Genomic DNA, 21,475 nt, shown 5'->3' on the forward strand with positions numbered 1-21,475 from the left:
TAAGATTCATCAGAAAAAAAATCATAACTAATTCAAAATTTGACTTGTAGATAAAATTTAAGCCAAGTATTTTCACCAAAGATTTCAACACTTTTTTGTTTTGTAATATTAATGTTGAACTCGGATTCCTTGCCCACCCACCCACGCCCGTAAATATATTATATGCTTTTATTTAAATTCATTGCATTAAGTAAGATGATGAATGATGATAATTTATTGGAGCGCGGCAAAAGAAAAGAAAAGAAAAGGAAAGCCGAAAAGAAATAAATTAAATTCAAATAAGAACAGGAACATAAGACTAAGAGGGGGGTCAAAGTTAAAAGCGTATTCTGGGAAAATGACTCAACAGGAACACACAAAAGTAAAATAAGAGCACGGGCAAGTACGGTGGCCAAACTAACGCTCTCTCTCTCTCTCTGCACGCTTATATTCACTTCCTCTTCAATTCATTCACCTTCCTTACTTTTATTTTCTTTCTCTGCTCTCTCTTTAATTTGTCTCAACGTTGAAGTGAATTGCTTCAAGTCCAAAAATGGAGCAGTATGAAATTCTTGAACAGATTGGAAGAGGTTCCTTTGCTTCAGCTCTACTTGTCAGGCACAGGCACGAAAACAAAAGGTGAGCCCACTCACTCTTATCGTGTCTCTCTCATGTTTCCTTATTCTCACTCACACTCATGAATAACTTGCATATATATATATATATATATATATATATATATATATATATTTTCATTATTATGTTGTTATTTTTTGTGTTTGTAAAATTAGGTATGTCCTTAAGAAGATACGTCTTGCCCGCCAGACTGATAGAACTCGTAGATCTGCTCACCAGGAGGTAATACTAACACTAACACCACCTTTTTAGGTTTTATTCTTTATATTATTCACTATTGCATTTCATTTTTAATATTTGTTGCTTTATGTTTTAAAATGTGGAATGGGGTGCTTACTTTTTTTTTTTCTATGCTAACTAAGGATTCTGAGATGCTTTGTTTATTCTTTGTTTTGCAATTTGCAGATGGAGCTTATCTCTAAAGTTCGCAATCCATTTATCGTAGAGTATAAAGATTCCTGGGTGGAAAAGGTCAGCTTTAAAGAACCAAAAAAAACATAAAAATCAAAACTTTTTTCATTTTGTTGCCATTTTTTTTGTTTTGTAGTGTTTTTGGTTTATGCTTGACAAATGGGACTTATTTTGGACTGGAAAAGTTTAATGTTTTTTTTTTGCTTATCTCTTTACAAATGTTGAACTTTTATTATATTAATCAATGATGATGTTGATGTTGGAGCCTCTTTTTTTTTTTTGTAACAGAGAATAGAAAATGGGTTTATGATTATTGATTAATTTTTAATTCTGAAATTTGCAAGCTGGTATCTGCTCTTCCAGGGTTGTTTTGTATGTATCGTCATTGGCTATTGTGAAGGAGGAGATATGTAAGTCATAATTTCATTTAAATATTAAATTAAGTGTTTGAGGAACTCAGAACATATGTCAAAACGTTTTATCTTTTAATTGTTACTAAGTTGCTCTTCTATAATTTCTTTGTTGTGCAGGGCCGAGGCAATTAAAAAGGCCAATGGCGTTTATTTTCCTGAAGAGGTTGGCCGCTCTTGCAGCAATTCTTTTTTATTTTGAGCCTGCCATGAATAACTTTCAATCTTTCATTCCTGTGTGGAAGTTTTATGGAAATTCACTAATTAATGTCTATCAATTTTTTGCATACAGAGGCTCTGTAAGTGGCTGGTTCAACTGCTGATGGCACTTGATTACTTGCATGCAAATCATATTCTTCATCGTGATGTCAAGGTGAATGATTTCTCTAAGTTCATTTACTGAAGATGTTATGTTGCTGAGTATATAAAATCTTTGATGACCTACTTTATATTGATGTTTTATCCATGTTGTTTTCAGTGTTCAAATATATTCTTGACAAAAGATCAAGATATACGTCTAGGTAATGGCTTTCTTCATTCTGTCCTCAAATTGCACTTGCACTTCATGAATGTGTTTGGAGCCTAAACATGTCTAAGTTGTTGTGCCTTGTTTTAGTATCCAATCCTTATGTTGTGTATGTTGGATGCAGGTGACTTTGGCCTTGCTAAAATGTTGACATGCGATGATCTTGCATCCTCAGTGAGTGTTATAGCCAAGATATTCTATTGATTACTCTCACCTGATATCTTACTGTGTGTTTTTGGTCTAAGCTTAGGTTGTGGGGACTCCAAGTTATATGTGCCCTGAGCTTCTTGCTGATATACCCTATGGCTCTAAGTCAGATATCTGGTCTTTGGGTAAGATAGATTATTTTTGTACTCATGAGATCACCTAGGCTTATTTACCCTTTCCTTTTCCCATCTTCCAGTATTTTTTTCATTTGCAATTGACGTTGGTTACATCTTATAATAATTGTCAGGATGCTGTGTGTATGAAATGGCTGCTCACAAGCCAGCTTTTAAAGCTCTTGTAAGTTTCTGTCTATGGCTGGCAGTTATTTGTTTTTTTTTTTTAATGTTTTTAATGAAATATTATTTGCAAAACTTTTTATATTAAGGAGGGAAATTTGATGGGGATACAAATATTATATTGCATCATTAATTTCCATGGTGATGTTTGAGCTATTACATTTTGGAACACAACATGAAATCAGTCCTTTTTTTCTCCGTCTTCTATTTGAGCAGGATATGCAAGCACTGATTAACAAAATAAACAAGTCGTTAGTGGCTCCACTACCAACAGTGTATTCTGGTTCTTTGTAAGTCTTCTATTTCCTAGTAATTTTTATTTCTTTAGACTTTTTATCGGTTAATTGGTAACATTGGAAAGTGCATTGGTCGTTATCAAGTAATAAGGTAAAAGTATGAAGTTCATTCCCATGAGGATTAGATCCAAGTACCAAATCACAAGTTATCTCTATTTGAATTGATAATTGGGAAAAAGGGATGCATTTCATTGAATGGTTGCAAAGAGAAGATAATATAATACAAAAACAGAACATAGAAAACAACAGGTCTCACAATCAGTGTAATAACAATTATTACCCCCAACGAGGGTTAGACTATGCTCGATAAAACTAGTTCAAAAGTTAGTTAAAAGCTAAAAATTGTTAAGCTAATTTATTAAATCATAAGTGTTTTGTAGAATTATCTGTTAAAGTAGCTGAAAAATATAAAATGATAAAAATGGATATTTATATGATATTTTTTTTATAAATTTCAATTTTATTTTATGGGCAAAAATATATTTTGAGGTGTTATAATTTTAATTTTTTAATTAATTTTAAACTCTTATATTTTTTTTATTTATAGAAACATTATTTAATTAGATTTTTAGTTTCAATTGTTACATTTTTTCATATTATGTATTCTACTTACATTTTTCATATTCTTAAAATATTTTTAATCAAGTTTAAAATAAAGTAAAAAAAAACATACACTTAAGTAGACATTATATTTTTATTATGTTAACTAGTGTAATCGCTAAAATAAATCGTCTAATATAAAATTATTCAAAAAATAATAGAAAAATAAAATAAATCTTATAACATTAGGCCTAATGCTTATAATATTCGGTTACAGACATTTCCTATATCTTATATCAGTTATATGCCTACTTCACTCCTGCTATAAACATTAAGTTTGAAGTTATAAACATTAGGATATTTGTGCCCATTTGTCATGAATATGAACATTTCCTATGTCATAAGCTTACCTCACTCCCATTTTGAATTTTAGGACAGAAGTAACAAAAAGAAACTAGAAGCTAGCTGAAATGACTTGCCAAACATAGTCAAGTCTATTCTCCTCTCAAGCAATTTGACTCAGTTCTCAATGAAAGTGATTATAATCGAGGATCAAATTCACTAGTCTTGGCTAAATTCTATTCCTTGACATTTAACCCCTATGTGCTAACCAAAAAGCCTAATTCCTTAGGTGTTCCTAACCAAAACAAGCATTAGGCATGTTTACAATTATTAAGTCTATTTATGTAAATCCAGTCGAAGTGACTATGATTAAATGCATTGTTGGACGTTTAAATGCATACAAGGTAGCAACTACATATTTTTAGCATAATTGAGACGTTCAAATGCACTTGTGGGTGTTTAAACGCACACTCGTCAGAAAGCCCATCTTCGACAATTTTCTTTACAATTTAATTGGCTGCCAATGCTTGTGCACTCATGCTCCAAATCAAATGGAAAACTCTCCAATTCATCACCAAGTAGTCTTTCTTAATGGTCCTACAATCACTATTGAAAGAACAGTTTTTTGAGGATGATTGAGGAGGAAGCGTTACTAAACATACACAAGTTAATGTACTAATATGCTTGACATGATACACAACAATTTTATAAAAAATTATATTTACAAATATATGTGACACAGTTATAGCTAAATTTCACACTTATCATCTGTCTTTTGTCTCTTTTCTCCCCATGACTATGTAACTGCTATGTTTCTGTCTATGCCTGCAGCAATTTAAATAATGTCTGTTTCTTATTTCAGTCGAGGGCTTGTTAAGAGTATGCTGCGGAAGAATCCTGAGCTTCGGCCAAGTGTATGTTTTCTCTTGCATATTTCTTTGCATTTGTCAAGATGTGATTGTGGATTGATTAATGAAAACTAGTCTATAAAAATAATGGTGTGCAGGTATGAGATATCATTGTCTGTACATTGCTGAGTGATAAATACAAGACAATTCTGTGGTCTCTTTTCTTTAGTTTTTGTTTTTGCAATTTTTAGGCTTTTAGCTTTCATGTTATGTGGTATAAGGTAGCGGAGCAATTCTTCTTGATTGATCCCTTAGTGTTTCTTTCCCAGCCTCTAATCATATATCGTAGTACCTTCTAGCTCCATGTAATGTATATTGTGTGAACCATTTTCTAGTTAAGTTACCTGAGGGTTGGCTTCTGGAAAATGTGAATGGGACGTGAAAAATGTATGGAACTTCAGGAACTTATGTTTATTTTACACTTCTGCTTAACATGCCTGTCAAGAGGCTTCTTATAGAACCACTTATTTGTTTTACGTTTTGAGCTTACCTTTGGATGCAGTAACTTTGTTAATTACGTAACCTTATATGTATTAAGGTAGTACCAGCCTTTAAGTTTGTTCCCTTCATCTATTCCTGTGCTGATCAATATTTTAATTCCTTATTTTTCTTATCTCTATCATTGTCATCATTATCAGCTTAATTCTCACTTCTGTTGTCCTATGAAGCACAGCCAAGAATTTATATTGAAATTTTAAGTGTTAAGACAATTTCATTTGAAACAAATTTCTTCCTTACATAATGTGAAGGCCACTGCTATAATTGCAAAAGTGTACTTGTTCTCCCCCCCCCCCCCCCCCCCCCCAACCAAATGTATAGTTAGTTATACAAATTATGCTCGGTTAACTTCATTTTGGTGGATTTATTCAACACAAATTAAGTGCAATTGTTTTGGCAGGCTGCAGAGTTACTAAATCATCCGCATCTTCAACCTTACATTCTTAAAATTCACTTGAAATTAAATAACCCCAGAAGAAGTACTTATCCATTCCAATGGTCTGACTCAAACTATGTAAGGAGGACTCAGTTTCTCGAGCCAGGATCTGTTTCTACTCTTTCTGACAGAGACAAACGATTGTCATTCAGCAATGACAGGGCCTTGAATCCTAGTATTTCTGGAACTGAGCTAGGTTCTGTGTGTTCTACTCAAAGAGCACTAGGATTCTCTACTTGTTCAAAAGAGAAGCACTATGAACTATCTGTTGGCCTTGTCCGTGAAGAATGCAATTTTAACAAATCAAGAGACACAAAGTCCTCAACTGTTGATAGATTGCCAAGATTGAGATCAGCTAAGGAATATGCCACTCCCCGACGGCAGACTATACCATCAAAGATATCCTATACTGGTTCCAAGCGTGAGTTAGTAAGTTCCAGTTCTACACTTCTCAATACATGCGTTTATCTTTATGACAGAATAAATAAGGAAACAGAAAAAATAATTTGACTGTACTGAGACGATTGAATTAACTTCTCAACCTGAATTATCATTTGAAGCATGTCAATGGTATCATATATGATTCATTTAGGTTCAACATGCATGCATGTGTGAATACATTATAAATATAGGTTCTTCTATATTATCAATGTCAAATGTCATTACATGATGATTTCGTATTAATTTCCAGTGGGGGCTTAATTTGTGGTGTGGTTTCCTTAGCCTCAATTAATGGAGCGTATGTATGTTATTGAAGAATCCAGGGTGTATATCAGTTTATTTGTTTGCTCATCATTTCAGCTTCCATCCACTCCAGCAGGGGGTAAATTCACCCCACCAACTAGAAGAGCTTCCCTTCCACTGCCTACCAGAACCATGTGCACAACCACCCCTTATAGAGCTAATGTTGGTCTTCTTCGAGGTGTGGACTCTCCTGATATTTCTGTCAATGCACCGCGAATTGACAAGATGGCTGAATTCCCTTTGGCCTCTTGTGAGGATTCTCTCTTCCCTGTCCGTGGAACTTCATCAACTTCCGCTCAGTGCTCTTCTGGTTCACCAAAGAGTGCTGACTGCTTAATCACGAAGGACAAGTGTACAATCCAAGTTGTGGACAAGGCCAGTGTCCCTTCCAGTGGCAGTGATGCTTGTCCTGCTGCTCCAGTTTCACATGGCAATGAATGCTCTGAACATGCTGTTTCAAGCCACTCCTCTGCTGAGTCTAGCAGGCACAGGTTTGACACCTCGTCTTACCAGCAACGTGCAGAGGCATTGGAGGGTTTGCTCGAGTTCTCTGCACGGCTCCTGCAGCAACAGAGGTTTGAAGAACTTGGGGTGTTGTTGAAGCCATTTGGTCCCGAGAAGGTTTCCCCAAGAGAAACAGCTATCTGGTTGGCTAAGAGCTTCAAGGAAACTGTGGCCTAAGGTTTCCTGATGCATTTTTAGATCGTTAACAACAGTGTAAATTTATATATAATTTGAACAGTAGCTTAGCTAGTTAGCTTCTAATTATTGTTCTAGTTGACATCATTAGCATTTTCTGATATGCTGCACTCCGCAGCGCTTGCACAAGTAGTTTGAAGTTAGTTTTCTTGCTAGTAAAATAAAAAAGAGAGGGGTCTTGTTGAAGAGTTTGGTTGAGTTCAGTGCACGGCTCCTACAACAGCAACAGAGGTTTGGACTTCGAGGAGTCCTGGAGTGGTGTTGAAGCCATTCGGGCCTGAGATTTAACCGAGGGAAACAGCTTGTTGACTAAGGTACAAAGAAATTGTGGTCTAAGTATTTCGGACGCACTTTTATGATCATTAACAACACTGTAATCTAATGTAGAACTATATATGCTAAAATATGAAGAGTAGTTTAGCTTCTTTAATCGGATTTTGCTCTTAATCTTATTGATCTAGATGGTACCATCGGCATTTTTAAGATGTACGCTTTCCGCAGCACTTGCACAGATACTCCTAAGTCCTAAGACCTAAGTTAATGATTTTCTCACCAATGCTTTAGAATTATTTAAATAAAATTGAGACAAACCACCTTTGACTGTAAATATTCTTTTTGAATGCAACACTCATTCTTAAAAAAAAAAAGAATTCAACACTCATGCAATGGTGTATTATCACCTCATGTAATAAATTTGACGAGTTTAAGTCACTTGAATAAATTACTTAATATACCATTTAATGCATAAACTAAAAACTTTTCTTATTTACTTTTTTGAAAGATAAGTTCCATTAATTTCCAATCATATACCTTAATACCTTACCAAAGAAGAACTCATGTAATTTTGTTATCAATAAAAATTTAGTGGACATATCCATTTTAAGTTACCCTCAAACGTAAACCCATTTTGTGAATATTCACATAACACTGGCCCACAGTATCATTGTCGTCCTCAAGCGTTCATACTTCATTCTATACTTCTCTCTCTCTCTCTCTCTGCAACTGCAAGAGATGATGGAGATGGAGGAAGCAGAGACGATCGATCTATACGAGCTTCAATATTCAGACTTATCTTCACCTTCAACTTCATCCATGGTCGATTCCATCATGGAAGCCCTAGAACCCACTGTCCCAGGCCTCCTCGCCGTCCCCATCGCTTCCAACCTCCGCTCACACCTTCTCTCTCTCTCTCGGAAACTCGCTCTTCTCGACCTCGACACCCGAAAACTCGTTCTCAAGGTAATTGCAACTTTATATCTATGTGGATTTTGATTCTGATTCAAATTCATTGTTACACATAACATCAATCTAGGGTTTAGTTTTAAAATTAATTCAGTTTTGTAGGGATTCTCATCGTGCTTGCATTGCGTGCTTTCCTTCCTAGGAGCATAACTTAGGTAGTGACGTTCCTTTAAGAAACCCTGACAGGAGTGTATCCCCCTTTGCCATGCAACTCAAATATGCAAAATCACAACATGTTCAACAAACGGTGAGTGAATGCTATGGCATGGAATTCGAGAATCTTGGAAGGTCTTTCAAAGAGCTAGGGTTTTGCATGATGGAGCTTGGGTTTTGTCTTGCTCGAATATGTGACAAGGCTATTGGTGGCAATGAGTTAGAGCAGAGTCTATTGGATTCATGTGCGGCTAAAGGGAGACTCATTCATCATCATTCACATTTAGATGCTCTCCTCCTTAAACAACATGAGAGGAGCAGGGCAACTAGCAAGAGACGTGGTAATAATGTCAAACCATTGGAAGGGTCAGAGTCGAATTCAATTGCCAGCAATGTGAATTCGGGTGGAAATCATTTGAATTTGTGGCAGCAGTGGCATTATGATTATGGTATATTCACTGTTCTTACAACTCCATTGTTTATTCTTCCATCATATTCAGAGACAAGCAAAACGGAAGATACATTTTCTGAGTCTTGTTTTGGTGAGTGTCCATCACCAACTGGGCATACATGCTTGCAGATATATGATCTCAATAAGTAAAGGGCCATCATGGTGAAGGCCCCTCCAGAAAGTTTTATCATTCAAGTTGGGGAAGCTTTGCTCGACCCTGTACTTTGTTCATACCTTCCAAGTTTGAAAATTTGAGCAGAGAAAATTTTGTTGTGTTTCTGCAGCCTGCATGGACTAAAACATTCTCTATCTCGGATTATCACCATGCAAACTCTACCTTCAATGGTCAACTTTTAGTGGCTACTGATGAGGAGCAAGAGCAGTCTGAGCGGGATAGTAATAATCTAAGTCAAGAAATTAAGAAAATAGTTCCCCCTCTTTCGTCACGGTTGAAGGAAGGTATGACTTTTGCCGAGTTCTCACGTGAAACAACAAAGCAGTTTTATGGTGGTAGCGGTTTGCAGTCAAATAGATGACCAGTTTCTTCGGGTTAGTCCTGTTTCAATGTATACCCCTGCCAAAGCAATATAGATTGATTAGTTAAACCTGACTCATTATGTATTTCGGTACCTTTTTTTTGGAATAATCATATTTTTGCAAAAAGAGATGCACTTCTGATACAGTATAAACTACATTTCATTTAGTGGAATGACAGTATATTTGGCGAGCTGTTTAACAGTAAAGAATTTTTGCCTGTTAGTTTTGAGAAAATACTTATTGTTTTCATTTATTATTCCATAAATTTTTTTTATAAGATGTTACTTTATTTGTTTTTTATAGGTTAATTTATTCATTTGAAATTGTCTCCATTTTAAGTATTAGTTTCTAGACGGCTTCTAGCATGCAAAAGCTTACTAGGTCCTGCACGATGCGAAAGTTTTTTCACCTGTCAGATCCATCTGTTCCTTAGCGCGAGATGTAGGATCCATTTTAATATGGATTTGCATTATTTCGGCCTTTTTTTTTCGTGTTATCGTTATATGCTTCTATTGGTTCAATTAATTTAACTTTGAAAATATTATCAGTTAATTGTTAGACATATGAGCAGTATTTTGAAATAGTTGACATTGTTAGAAAAAAAATGAATAAAAATAAATAATAAGAATATATAATAGGCTTAAATAATAATTTGCTGTCTAAATCATTTAAAATACGTCAATTGTATCCTCAAACTTTTAAATGCTTCAATCTGGTCTTAAAATTTTAAGACATGCCTCAATTGTATCCTCAAACTATTTAAAATTTTATATTTTCTCATATTTAACTAATTATATACAATTTATGAAATTATATTTAAAATGTAATTGAAATTTGTTTTTTCATCACAAAGATAAAGAAGGATATTTTCATTTATTTTAATAAATTTAATAAAAAAATTATCCATGGAGTATATAACAACTCATGCATCCTTGCTTAATCAACTTAGTTAGACTCCATTCACAATATATATTTTATTTGTATTAAATATATTTACATTTAAACATATTTTATTATAAATTCTAACTATTTTTATTTAATTGAATTGCTTATTTTTTTTTACTTTTTTTCATTGTCTTTAATATATTTATAATTAAATTTATATAATTTTTTTGTTTATATTTATTTTGTTAAATATATATTATAATTAAATGTATTTATTTATAAATAATAATTTTATTTTAAATTAATTTAACTATTTTTAAACTATTGTTGTGATAATTGTAAAGAAACAATTAAATATATTTGTAATTAAATATATTTACTTATAAATTATAAAGAAATAATTAGTTTAAGTTAATTTATGTAGTATAACAGTAGAAATTTGTGATTACTTGATGAAATAAAATGGAAACCAACCAATCCGGTTGATTCGTAAGTCGTCACGATACTAATCCATGGCTTTGGTTCCTTGTGCGGGTGGTCACAAAATGACAAAGCATCCAACGTAATGAATAAGAGTCTCTACTCCTATGCGTGGATAGGATACAGTACGGTAATGGATAAGAGAGTCTACTCCTAGTGCTAAGCCACAGATGAATCCAACGGGTGATAAAAATTTTGCACCGTACATGACTTAGTAAGCATTAATCTTTAAACCTTTTTGTAGCTATTTTACATTGCCAAAAAAATTTCTCTATTATTGGCTTCAAGAACTTAACTTTTATTTATGTGTATTATAGACTAAAGCTTAAACTGTGAATAACTATAGACATAGACATTAAGTGAATAGTTTAACTCTCTTTTTTAAAATTTAAACATAAAAATGTTGAAACAAAATTTTGGGCTATTTTCAATTCAATATTTCCTTCATTCTTTGTCTTATCCACCCCTTTGTCTGTTTCATACTTAGATTGAGGAGGAAACAATCACTTTAATCTATGGAAGTGGTGGACACTAGGTTATGTTGATTCCAGTGGTTACCTACATCTACATGTGCAATTCTCCAATTTTGTTCCTACTAAAAAAGAAAAAGAAAACAGCAGAAAAAGTGTCCTGATCATGGAACTGAAAAAATGTTTTTTTTATCTTGCAGCTGCTAGCCGATAAACAATGGAGATGAATCTAATGCCTTCACTCTTTCGGCCTTTTCCGCGCTCACATTTTTGTCAGGATATGCCTGCCAGGGAAGGTTCGCTTCTCGGTCTTCCAAAGCTTTGGCTTAAACCAATAGAAAAACCGGCATTCTACATTCACCAGAGGAACGCTATACGCATATATAAATGCCTCTTTTTTTCTACTTGCTAAGTTTTTTTTTAATCAGCAAATTGAATACTATCTCCTCCTCCGATCTTATTTATAAGAAATAAGTTCTAATCTATTTTACGGTATAACTTGTTTCTTATGTATAGGATCAAATGTGTTATAACTTATATATATATATATATATATATATATATATATATATATATATTTAAAAGAAGAAAGTTAGTTAGTATATAATAGGAATAGGTACTTATCACGAAAAGTATTACAATGAACACTCCCAGAACAACCTATTAAGGTTATGACATTTAAATGATGCAACCATAAATGTTCACATAAATATTTGGATACAAGATTAAAAGTTTTTTTTTTTACAGTTTTTTAGAATTTTTCTATTGAAAAACTATATATTTTCAGTAGAAAACCGGTCAAAAACACATTTTTTTTATCCAAACGGGCCTTAATAACCCTGTTGCTACTTGCTACGTAACTCGTATAATCACTTTATCAATGTGTAGTTGTGTTAAAATCCTTTGGATAAGCATCACATTTTGTGCAACTGACCTGGAAACAAATGTGATTGTGTTAAAATCCTCTGGTAAAAAAAAATTAACACTTGTGGCGGAAAGAGTAAAGAAAAGAAAAAAGGGAGCCTATGCCTATCTATGCTTTCGTTAGTACAACGAGTTTGCCACTTACGTAGGTCTCGCTTTTTCATTTCTTAGTGGTCTTAAAGGGGTAACCAAAGTTGACTTAAAAAAGAAAATTTGAGTAAGAATAGTTTTCTGAAAATAACCTGAAGTGCAATTGAAATTCAAGGGGAACAATTGTCAATGAGAAATCGAGGCAAAAGGAACAAAATTTCCACCTTTTGTCAGTGATGAAGGAAGTGATTATAAAACCAAAAAGCTAAGGCTGTTTCTCACTGCCTTTTTCTTTTCTCCTTTGTTCAGAAAATTATGAGAGTCCATGGGGCTGAAAATTTGAGAAAACAGAAGCTGATGATGAGTGATGACGTCTATGTGCACGCGCATTTTAGCACAGGTTCTCTTCTAGAGCAGAACACAGCTTTTGTGCCCAACACAACACTGGAGAAAAATGTTTCTGCTAAAACTTATTTTGTTTGGACTTCCTAACCTGTCGGCCGTGGGCGTTGCCAACTCCTACGACAACAAGGAACACCCATGTTGACATTTTGACATTTTCCTCTCTTCATGTCTGAGATGCAGACACTGTTTCCTCCTTCAAGAATAAGTACTTGTCATAAAATGGTCCTATGTATTACTCTTGAAACTAACGGGTGTATTTGCTAATATTATCCAGAACCAGATGAAACTCATTTATAGTCTCATTTCTACTTTTCTGACTAGATTTGAATCTTCAGAATTTCAAATTGTTCTGAAAGGAAACAACTTCACGCTCCCAAACAATGAATAATATATATATATATAACATTCGACTAGATTCCTAACCCTTAATTTGTAATGTTATATTACCTCCGTTTTTTTTATAACATCCAACAATCCAACTTTTTAAATTTGTTTGTTTTTATATATAAATATCTCTAATTAAATTAAAGAATATATATTTAGAAGAATGGAAAATATTAATGATAATGATATTTTTAGAAAAATATATAAATTTAGAATAAATTTATTGTTATGAATTAAATTAATTATTTTTCTTAATCTTAATAAATTAAGTAATGATAAATGTTAACTAATATTCTTAAAACATTAATTAAGAAATTTTAAAAAAATTATTATTAAAATTTGCAAAATTATGTTAGGGACACAAAGTCCTTAAGCAAGCAAATTATAATCACCTCTCAGATGAACAGTGTTAAGTGACAGTTTCCATTTAATATTGAATGACCAAATTATCCTTTAACCTAAATCATTCCCTCACCTTTGGCTTCCACGGCGAGCCCTTGGTGACCCGGCTGCATCGTCGAGGCCACGCACCACGAGAGGACTATGGAGACCAGCGTACTCGTCATCTCTGTTTGCGGCTCCGACTCTATACCAATCACGCACCATAACCCCAACCCGATTTTCAGATCTGTGTTTTTTCTCTCAAGTCTGGGTTTGTTGATTGGTTTGTTCAATTTTGCGATGTTGGTTCATGGATATGGTACCAGAGGATATATTGGAGAAGGTGGCTGTAACCAAGCTGAAATTGGACAAGGATCGCAAGGCAAAGGGTCGTGTCGCCACCGACAAGGAGAAGGGTACCAAGTTCACTCTCGTAGACATCATGTATGGATTTTGTTTTCTTATGTTAATCAAACAATATTTTATCCTTTTAATTTCAATGCGATTAATATTTACCGTCCCTTTTGTAATAGTATTCCATTACTGTGTTTGCATTTTTGTTTTATAATTACGCCGTTAACGAAGTGCTCATAGGCTGACAATAAAAAATTAACGAAGATGGAGGCATTTTTGGGATTTTCTTTTTTAAAAAAAGTTGTGCCTATCACGTGATCATAAAAGTTAACGGAATTAACTGCGTTTATGAAAGACTGGGTGCCATAACAGAAATGGATGCATAATCAAATTAAACCTTAAGGGAGGTTACAATAATTTGTTATAAATACTATTAATATTATATGTCGGGTCCATTACTATTGTCACGTGAATTGTTATACTTAAACCATGAGTGATGATGAGTCTTATTTATTATTAGTGCTGGGTAATGATAGTTGAATCAGTCACTAATTATAGCTCAATAAAATGTTCAACACTAATTTTTCAACTTAAAAAGTAATTTTTTGCCACTTCTCTTCGTGATATCAATTTAATAATGTTAGGATCTACAAAAAAGATCGTGTTAAAATGACATTGTCACCCAATTCTCCCTACACCCTAGTCTCTGATATCGAGCACATAGCAGAAAACAGTACTTTATTTCCAGTATGCACTTCACAGCAAAGTACTTCACAATTCACATGGTGTTTGACCAATTTTCACTGCTCTTAACCCACTTTATCACCTGCTGAGTGCTGACCAGACATTGCCCTCAGGTCATTAGCATTATTATTAGTATAATTATAATAAAGTGTTTGAGTTGAGAAAATTTTAAAATTTGAACAGGAAAAAAAAATAATATTACTATTTTTTATTTATTTTCTCTTCATCAAATAAACAAATATCACCATTTTTATATTCTGTTTTAAGTGTTGGGTGGTGAAGAGATGATAAAGAAATGAAAGGAGGGCCACCAGAAAATAATAGATTAATAAAAGTAATTTTTTTAATTATTATATTGATGTTGAATATTTATCAATTTTATTCACAACTAATTTTTGTCAAAAAAATTGACTAAGCTATTTTTAGTGGAAGTTTCCCTCCTTATTATTTTTTTCATCAATAAGACTTGAATTTGAAATTTTACTTAATAAAATTAAATTTAATATTACTCAAACTAATAACTTATTGGTAAGAGTAAATTTGCTTGATATATACTCTATGGAATAAGGTAAAAAGAAAAAAAAAGGGTAGATATCACTCAAATTTATTTTCATGTAAAAATCAGGAGAGATAACAAATAATGTATATCAAATATATTTATAATTGATTTTTTATGATCGTAATTAATTTTGCATAACATTGTGTTATCGGATATCAAACACTTGCTTGTCAGATGAACTTGTAATTTGTGTATCTCTAATTTTGACTCAGTTTTTATCAACTTGTAATTTATGTGTCTCTTGTTATGATTCAATCTTTATTATTTTTTGATAACACAAATTTCTATCAACCTCATTATTTGTCTCACTATTTGAGTATGTTTTAGTGTTTTATGTCTATTTTTTCTTTATTTCTCTTAAACTAAAAACATTTATCAGTGTATTTTTCACTTATTTTATTCACATATTTCTCTCTTCTTTATCTCCATATGTTGATTTATTACCCTTTTTTTCTCGTATCAAACAGAGCGTTAATTTTTCCCTCTCTCTCTCTATTATCAAACCATTGAGCAATTGCATTGTCCATTGAGAACTGATTAAGTGGTTCTTAGAACTAAGAACAAATTCTTGGTTTGAAATAACATTAGAGTGGGTTGTTTTAGCAACCATGTTATAAAAACCATTATTGTACAAGTTCTTAACAATAATAATGTGTTTAAATGTGGATTTCTGAAAAACTTGGGAGTTACTTTTACGTTAGATAATGTGAATTTTAGATAAATTTAGATATGTGATGCTCAACCAAACACTTGCTAAAATATTACAAACTACTTTTCTACCACAAAGTATACAGATCCATTTTAACTTGTTAAATAATTTTTATCATTATTAGAGTAAAGCATTACTAAATTTTTTAATCTGATGTGTATAATAAGACACACTGAAGATGACTGAAGAACATAAAGAAAAATGCACCATTAGACAAACCATCCTCAAAGATTCTACTATATATACCCCTTCACTTCAGGATGTCAACTTACCTCTCAAAGCTACAAACTTTGAAGATCACACACAGACACAGTTGTTCAACCCTGACACATGGAACCCAACCTCACAATGAAGTTTCGCAGAAATGAAAACCTTCCAACCAATGGCAAACATTTGCCAGAGAGCCCTCGAGTACCAATGGAGTTTCTGTCTAGATCATGGAGTGCTTCTTCTCTTGAGGTCTCTAAAGCCCTTACACCTCCTTCTTCAATTTCAGACATACCTTCCAAGCCTCCTAATGCACCCTCTTCTGTCAGTGTCACTAACTCCATTTCCGAACAAGCTTCAGAGGAATTCTCAACCATGTGTGGCAACCAGTTCTCTTTTGCTTCCTCTGCCACCTCACAGCTTGTCCTTGACCGCATTATGTCACAGTCCGCTAGAGAGGTAGGTCTTCACCATGTCACATTGCTTCTCATACTATGTGCAAGTTTGAAAATCCTTTACAAAATTATGTTTGAGGCAAAAGTAATTTTGTTAATGGATCAAAATTCTTACTTTTGCATTTATTTTGCTTTTCTCAGATGGATTTATATTAGAATGCCTGTCACAACATATCCAAGTACAAACCAAACATGCACTATGTTTCTCTCATACAAAAACCACATTATTTTTCACATTTTTGTTTTTTCTTTGTATCTATGACTCCATATTGGTTTTAAAATAATGTAATGTGTGATGTGTGTTGGACAGGAAGTGTCTCCATTAACGTCAGGTAGACTGTCTCATAGCAGTGAACCTTTGAACGGTGGTGCTTCTTTAACCGGAACGGATAGTCCACCAATCTCTCCTTCTGCCGAGTTTGACGATGTTGTCAAGGTATTTCTCTGTTCCTTTCCCCCTTTCTTTTGGACCGAGGAAGGTTGGTGAAATGACTCTACTGTTGCACTCAACAGTGCTTTCTCACAAGTACAATAATAGTTTTTTGTAAGGTAACTATTGTATTACTTTTTTTTCTTGTTCCTCTTCCCAATCTCACTTTTGAATGTAGTATCTTGGTTCCTAAGTATGTGTATGTAGTATATTTCAGTAATTAAGTTTGAAATGTGTTTAATTTAAGTTAATCTTAAACATAGATTTAAAGAAGGTGGAGTTGATTTTGATAATATGCATGTGGGGCCATTGCTATAACTAGCCTATTGGGTTAGGAGGGTTATGATTATCATATTCACCTGTCACCATGAGGCAAAATATGTAAAAATAATTCACAAAAGAAATTAAGAAAGGAACTTGAGGGTCCCAACAGATTCATCTGTTACTCATGACTCTTTTTAGTTCCCATGGCTGCATTGAAGTAATATCTATCTATGTTCATAGCTATTCAAAAATAAATTCCACATTAATAATGGTGGCGTTTGGTGCTTACTGCTCATGGGTTTTCCGTGAGTGAGAGACTGAGAGCCACCTTCCCTTTATTTCTCCCCATTACCACACAAAAAAGAGGGAGCTAGAGCCTAAAGTTCTGGAGGGGTTGTGACTTTTCATTTAAAAAATCAACATTTTGAAACTTTGGAGATAACCTTTGGATGGGTCCTGGTGAGTGTTGAACTATTGAAGTGGGTAAATGACACGAGTTACTGTTACTGATATGGTTTCCAGTCAACTTACCCTACCTGCCTGATGATTGTCTCATAACAAGACAAAGATTTTGACTGATTTTGACTGTCCAGTGTACCTTATCTCAGCATTCACGCAAACAATCTTTTCATTTTGGAATTTTTCCTTGGTAGATAGAAAAAAGTTCAATTTGGCCTTTTTACTAGAAAGAAGAAATCAAAGCATAGAGTTGGCACAGGAAAAGACTAGTAGGATTTATTCTCGCAACTCGAAAATATGTGTATTTTTTTTATCGGCAGAAAAATATGTGTATAGTTTTTTTTTTTATCTTTATTACAGGAACTATGAAATGAAATGTTTCATAGAAATTGATATAAAAAAAATGAAAAAGAACACTAGCAGAAATAATTAGGAAAAGACATGCATGCCAGTGACTTATGAGTGGCAAGGTAAATAACCATGAATAATTGAATATTGTCAGCATTTTTTTCTTTTAGAGATGGAACAATTTTATGATGTTAAATTAATCCAAAGAAGTAATCATGCCAGTCTTAATTGCAGTTTTTTCGGGCAAACAATTCCATTCACCCCTTATTCAATGTTGGACGAGCCATGAGTGGTGCTACTACAGGCAATGCCACTCCTTCCTCCGGACCTAAAACAGTTGGAAGATGGTTGAAAGACAGAAGAGAAAAGAAGAAAGAAGAACACAGAGCCCACAATGCTCAACTGCATGCTGCAATTTCTGTTGCTGCGGTGGCAGCTGCAGTTGCAGCCGTCACCGCGGCAACAGCAGCCTCATCTGCAGCTAACAAGGATGAGAAGATGGCCATGGCTGTGGCTTCTGCGGCCACGTTAGTTGCTGCTCAGTGTGTTGAGGCTGCTGAAGCAATGGGAGCTGAGAGAGATCACCTTGCTTCTGTGGTTAGCTCTGCTGTCAATGTCCGTTCTCATGATGATATCACAACACTTACAGCTGCAGCTGCCACAGGTAGAGTTTATTACTATTATTATTAGGACAAAACTTTGATGCAGTGTCATGAGGAAGTACTTTTGGTGCGATTTTTCAATCAGAATTCAGGTTTCACCTCGAAAATCTGTTTACTTTTAATGAACCTTTATTAGGCAGATTACCTTGTTGAAACTCCAATTTTGATTGGAGTATCAAAAGAACATATAAAACTGCATTTAAGTTTTGTCCTTCTTATTATAACTATTGTTAAGAAAACATTAAGCTACTGCTCCTAAGTCCTAACCAAAGTTGATACAATATGAAAGATCTCTGAATAATCCCTTAGTCCCAGATGGAACATTACTTGTACACATGGATTGTGAGAGGTAGTAGCTAATTAGTAATAGTCATGTTAAGTATTTTTCTCTCTTTGTATAGCCACTTGAAGAATATGATCCTTTATATATGCAGCTTTACGAGGGGCTGCAACCTTGAAAGCAAGAGCATTGAAGGAGGTGTGGAATATTACTGCAGTGACCCCAATTGAGAGAGGCATAGGGATTGGAATATGTGGTAAAGGCAATAACAGTAATTCTAGCACCAGTGATAGTGGAGAGATTATCAATGGTGAAAATTTTTTGGGTGCCTGCAGCCAAGAGTTCCTAGCTAGGGGCACTGCATTACTCAAACGGACACGTAAAGGTAATTTCATTAACAAACGTAGCAATATATATTAACACTTTGAATTTTTTCTCTCATTTGCAAAATGATTAAACTCCATCTTGGTAATAATCTGCAGGTGATCTTCACTGGAAAATAGTTTCAGTCTATATACATCGAACAGGCCAGGTACTTTTTCCATCAAGAATTCATAACATTTCTTCATTTCATTTCCATCCCCAAGCATTTTCAATTTCCCTTTGAATTTTATCGAAAAATATTCCACTAATTGGCTTCCATTCTTCGTCAAATCACATGATCCATTTAGCATTACTAGAATTTCTGTTCTTTATAATGAATTATATGAAATTTTAACTGATCGCATGTATGAAATACCTATTATGGAGAGGAATAAATAAAAAGAATTTTATATTCAGCTTCAAATGAAGGAATTTGCAACAAAACAAGTAGATAGAATCCAAATTCTAATATAAAAATGGAAATGAATTGAAAATTTTGACCCAGATTTCAAGAATTTTTTTTTTCATTCTAAGGAATATAAAAAAATGCATCCCTTTTCTATCATTATTATGATATTCCATATTACAATTCAATTGGGATACCAGAAAAAATGAATTCGAGGCAGGTGGAATTGGGTACATGTATTGTTCATTCATCATAAAGCTTGCAATCATTTCAGGTGATGCTGAAAATGAAGAGCAGACATGTTGCAGGAACCATTACCAAAAAGAAAAAGAGTAAGCTATTAGCCTAGCCTGCCATTAATTACATTTCTTTATTTTTGCTTGCCATAACAAAAATTCATAATTTGTGCTCTTAAATTGCAGATGTTGTGTTAGATGTGTGCACAAATTTACCAGCGTGGCCAGGAAGGCATCTGTTTGATGACAGTGAAGAAAGAAGGTATTTTGGATTGAAGACAGAAGCAAGGGGGATTGTGGAGTTCGAATGTAGAAATCAAAGAGAATATGATACTTGGACTCACGGGGTTTCTAGACTTCTTTCCATTGTTGCACGCAGACAAAACATAAATGGGGTTTGAGATGCACACCTAATACTCATTGCCAAGATAGTCTCTTGCTACTGCTTGATTATTTAAACTATGTATTTAGCTGTATTCCATTTTTATTCAGACACTAATGGATTTTGTAACTAAATAATGAACACACTATATTTTTCTCCCTTATGTGGCTAAATTTCAGTACGCTATGACCGCTGTTGTGCATTATCAATTCTTAAAGCCATTAAAATTTTATTAGTAAAAATTTAAATGAAAGTAGCAAAAATATTTAATATCATCAGAAGAATTATATTATTATTAAAATGAAAAAAAATAATTCCAAAATAGTATATTTGATAGTCAAACATTTACTATTTAATTACTTTAATGAACTGTAATACTTAATATATTTTAGTTTTTGGTTTAATGTCACTCTTATTGTAATATGTTTTACAATTAGTTACTGAAAGTTTTATTATAATCATTTATGTTTTTAAAATATATTATTTTGATCATTTTTATTATTTGTTGTTAGTAATGTTAGGATTCTGTTCACATCTAAATTTTAAAAAAATGTTAAAATGTTATATTTTAAAAAATAAAGAATCATAATAAAATTTTTAAAACTTAATATATTAAAATGAAATAATTATAAAAAATAATGAATCAATATAAAATAATGAAATTTATATAGTAATGATTAAAAATTGTTATTATCTTTCTTTTATTTTAAAAAAATAACTAGAATAATAATAATAAATTAGTGAATGAAATTATTATTATTATTAAATAATTAAATTAAATAATGAAAATATGATAATAAAGGTGATTGTTGGTGATTTTAAATCCATCTTTTTTCTTTACTTAATAATTTTTTATTTTTTAAATAAAAAAATGATAATTTTTTATTTTTTAAATAAAAAAATAATGACCATTTATTGTCATCATTAAGTTAACTTAATTATTTTAAAATTTAAAACATTAATATTTTTTAAAAAATTAAAAAAATTGAAAAAATAACATATTTCAAAAACATAATAAAAATAAAATTTTAAAATTTAATATACCAAAATGAAATATGAATAAATATTAAGAAAAAAATTAATAATTAATATGGCTAATATTAATGCAAATACACATTATCTTAAATAAGAATAACTTAGAAATTATAACGAACATAATTTTGTTATTTTTTTTCATATCATAACCCAATGCCCCATATATTTATCTTGTATTATAATATAGACAATTTACCGACAAAAATCATAACCAGAAAATAAGGAACACAAATAACAATTTTTATAACTTAA

At 32.8% G+C, this 21,475-nt stretch overlaps 2 protein-coding genes, 1 long non-coding RNA gene and 1 pseudogene across 5 annotated transcripts; 3 read left to right on the forward strand and 1 right to left on the reverse strand.

Moving 5' to 3' along the window:
• Positions 1 to 275: 275 nt before the first annotated feature.
• On the forward strand, positions 276 to 7,382 carry LOC114369334 (serine/threonine-protein kinase Nek2-like). Of its 2 annotated transcripts, XM_028326549.1 has the most exons (15): positions 276 to 382; positions 512 to 618; positions 771 to 837; positions 1,021 to 1,086; positions 1,390 to 1,436; positions 1,557 to 1,602; positions 1,729 to 1,809; positions 1,915 to 1,957; positions 2,087 to 2,136; positions 2,213 to 2,294; positions 2,417 to 2,466; positions 2,682 to 2,755; positions 4,506 to 4,557; positions 5,450 to 5,914; positions 6,287 to 7,382. In XM_028326549.1, the coding sequence occupies exons 2-15, from the start codon at positions 533 to 535 to the stop codon at positions 6,908 to 6,910; spliced, it is 1,833 nt and encodes a 610-aa protein (XP_028182350.1). In that variant the 5' UTR covers positions 276 to 382; positions 512 to 532; the 3' UTR covers positions 6,911 to 7,382. The 2 variants fall into 2 exon arrangements, with proteins under 2 accessions (XP_028182350.1, XP_028182349.1); XM_028326548.1 differs by having other exon boundaries at positions 336 to 618.
• Positions 7,383 to 7,813: 431 nt separating this feature from the next.
• LOC114369313 lies at positions 7,814 to 9,439 on the forward strand (annotated as a pseudogene). Its single transcript, XR_003657587.1, has 2 exons — positions 7,814 to 8,167; positions 8,313 to 9,439. The product of XR_003657587.1 is annotated as an uncharacterized LOC114369313 (transcript).
• Positions 9,440 to 12,264: 2,825 nt separating this feature from the next.
• Positions 12,265 to 13,788, reverse strand: LOC114369314. The gene is made up of 2 exons (XR_003657588.1): positions 13,425 to 13,788; positions 12,265 to 12,758 (listed from the first exon to the last, which is right to left on the reverse strand). It is a non-coding gene; the product is annotated as an uncharacterized LOC114369314 (long non-coding RNA).
• Positions 13,789 to 15,913: 2,125 nt separating this feature from the next.
• Positions 15,914 to 20,374, forward strand: LOC114370906 (VAN3-binding protein-like). The gene is made up of 7 exons (XM_028328310.1): positions 15,914 to 16,362; positions 16,669 to 16,794; positions 18,094 to 18,523; positions 18,956 to 19,186; positions 19,284 to 19,333; positions 19,845 to 19,902; positions 19,993 to 20,374. The coding sequence occupies exons 1-7, from the start codon at positions 16,027 to 16,029 to the stop codon at positions 20,205 to 20,207; spliced, it is 1,446 nt and encodes a 481-aa protein (XP_028184111.1). The 5' UTR covers positions 15,914 to 16,026; the 3' UTR covers positions 20,208 to 20,374.
• Positions 20,375 to 21,475: the final 1,101 nt, after the last annotated feature.

Source organism: Glycine soja, chromosome 10 (assembly GCF_004193775.1).
Source record: "Glycine soja cultivar W05 chromosome 10, ASM419377v2, whole genome shotgun sequence".
Classification (NCBI taxonomy): Eukaryota; Viridiplantae; Streptophyta; class Magnoliopsida; order Fabales; family Fabaceae; genus Glycine; species Glycine soja.